General features: G+C 56.3%; 1 protein-coding gene across 1 annotated transcript in view; it reads left to right on the top strand.

Moving 5' to 3' along the window:
• The first annotated feature begins 491 nt into the window (after positions 1 to 491).
• LOC104125272 overlaps positions 492 to 1,777 on the top strand; it is a 45,446-nt gene continuing 44,160 nt past the window's right edge. Inside the window, exons 1-2 of the mRNA XM_009637711.2 lie at positions 492 to 724; positions 1,563 to 1,671. Coding sequence (XP_009636006.1) covers positions 492 to 724; positions 1,563 to 1,671 — 342 coding nt within the window. The remainder of the gene's footprint in view (positions 725 to 1,562; positions 1,672 to 1,777) is intronic.

Here is a 1,777-nt window from a genome sequence, read left to right as displayed (position 1 = left end):
GGTGCGGGTCACCGGGATTTCCCCGCGCGTTGGTGGCGCTGGGCGCGGGGGTGCCGGGCTGTCTCCTGCCGGCCGCCCCCCGTCCTAGGGTCTCCGGGGCGGCTCGGCGGCGACTCTTCCCCAGCCGCGTTGGAAATCGGTTGGAGTATGGGATAGAAATATTAACGCTGGGATTTAACTTGTTAATACTTCGCATGTACCAAGCCTTTCTCCTAAAAGCGTCAGGCGAGGCAGTGTCCCTCATTATACTTAGAACGGCGTTTATCCTAAACCGCCTGCAGATAAATGCATTAAGGTAAGAATCGGATGGCTCATCTGGGTACATCGCAGAGCTATGGGAAGCTTTTTCTCATGGCTGAGAACTGAAAGCCTCACTGACCTCTGAAAACATTTTACTTCCTACAAAGAAAGCTTCGATTCCCTATCTTCTCCCCCAAAAACCGTATCGGGTTTACCCGTTTTCCACAACCTTAATGGTAACTAGCGATGGGATGAGGCGCTTTCCACGCACGGGCTTTCCACTTCTACAAAAGGAGTTTGCCGAGCTCTGCCTAAGCGTCGCTGGATGCCTGAGCCCAGGGTGCGTTCGGAAGACCCTCCCGCTGGCCACGGATCCCGGGAGCACGGCGTGGGCGCTCACACCCCGCACCTCTCTGAGCAGGTTTGATGGTGCACATCTGCACACCGACGTGCAACAGCTGGAAGGAGCGCTAACACCCCCCTGGTCAGCGATAACCACCTCTATAAAACGCGCCTGCCACTTCCTAAGGAGAGCCAGGCTGGCTGTGTGGGGGCAGAGCCGCTTGTCCTCCCCCCGGCGTGCATCGGCGTGGTAAATCTTGGCTCCTAAATTTGTTCCTGCCTTCCCGGCCACTGCTGCTTTACGCTGACATGATCGATTTTGTTGCTGTTGTTGTTGACGATGCCCGTAAGCTCTTGACGCCTGCCCGGCAGCGAGGCAACCCCTGCCCAGACAAATGCAGATTTTAAATTTTCTGTCCCCTGTGAGGCTTTGCTGGCTGCAGCGAACGCAGCGCTACCGGGCTGGGTTCACCCGCCCGCTGCACACAACATGGAAACGTCAAGAAGGGGATGTCTCTGAACGGCTCCAGTTCAAATAAAATCCTACTGATCAGTGGGAAATATTCACGGGTTAAGCGTTGCTAGCGGTAACGGGCGGGTCCTGCAGCCAGCTGCACCCACCCTGGCGCTAGCTCAGCGCACGGCCGCCGGGTTTTCAAAACGTTTTACCCAAACGCGAAAGAAAAAAACAAAACCAAAACAAACCCATGCCAGCGAACTGCTGCAGACGCAGCACGTCAACGATTTCGGGTTTGTGAGTTTCAAAAAGATTCCTCGGCGTTTCTAAACACATCCCTCTCCTCCGGTACGTTAGCGAGCGAGGGCCGTATCTTGTCGCCAATGGCAGATCAATGGCACCGCCTGACCTTTAAGAGGGCCAGATCCCGTATTCAGAACAGGCGAGTTGAAAAGAAAGATCCGTGAAACGCAACTTCACTGGGGAAGGGGGCATTTTTAATACGAATTCTGTTTGCTACAAGCGGTGAAGAGATGCTCGCAGAGTTCGCCGAGGTGGGTGCGGAAGGCAGCCGTACGCCACACGACCGAAACGCTCGCTGGAAGCGGCTGACGGGCTCCGGCAGGGCGAAGGTGCCGACCCCTAAATTGGCAGGTTTAGGCGAGCCTCCCGGCGTAATTGCTTCGCACATTCGCTTACGCAAAGCGCCGTGGGGCGGGTAGGGCGAGCCCGCGGAGG

This window comes from Egretta garzetta, unplaced genomic scaffold, assembly GCF_000687185.1.
Source record: "Egretta garzetta isolate BGI_Z169 unplaced genomic scaffold, ASM68718v1 scaffold434, whole genome shotgun sequence".
Taxonomy (NCBI): domain Eukaryota; kingdom Metazoa; phylum Chordata; class Aves; order Pelecaniformes; family Ardeidae; genus Egretta; species Egretta garzetta.
This window is presented reverse-complemented; position numbering and strand designations above follow the sequence as displayed.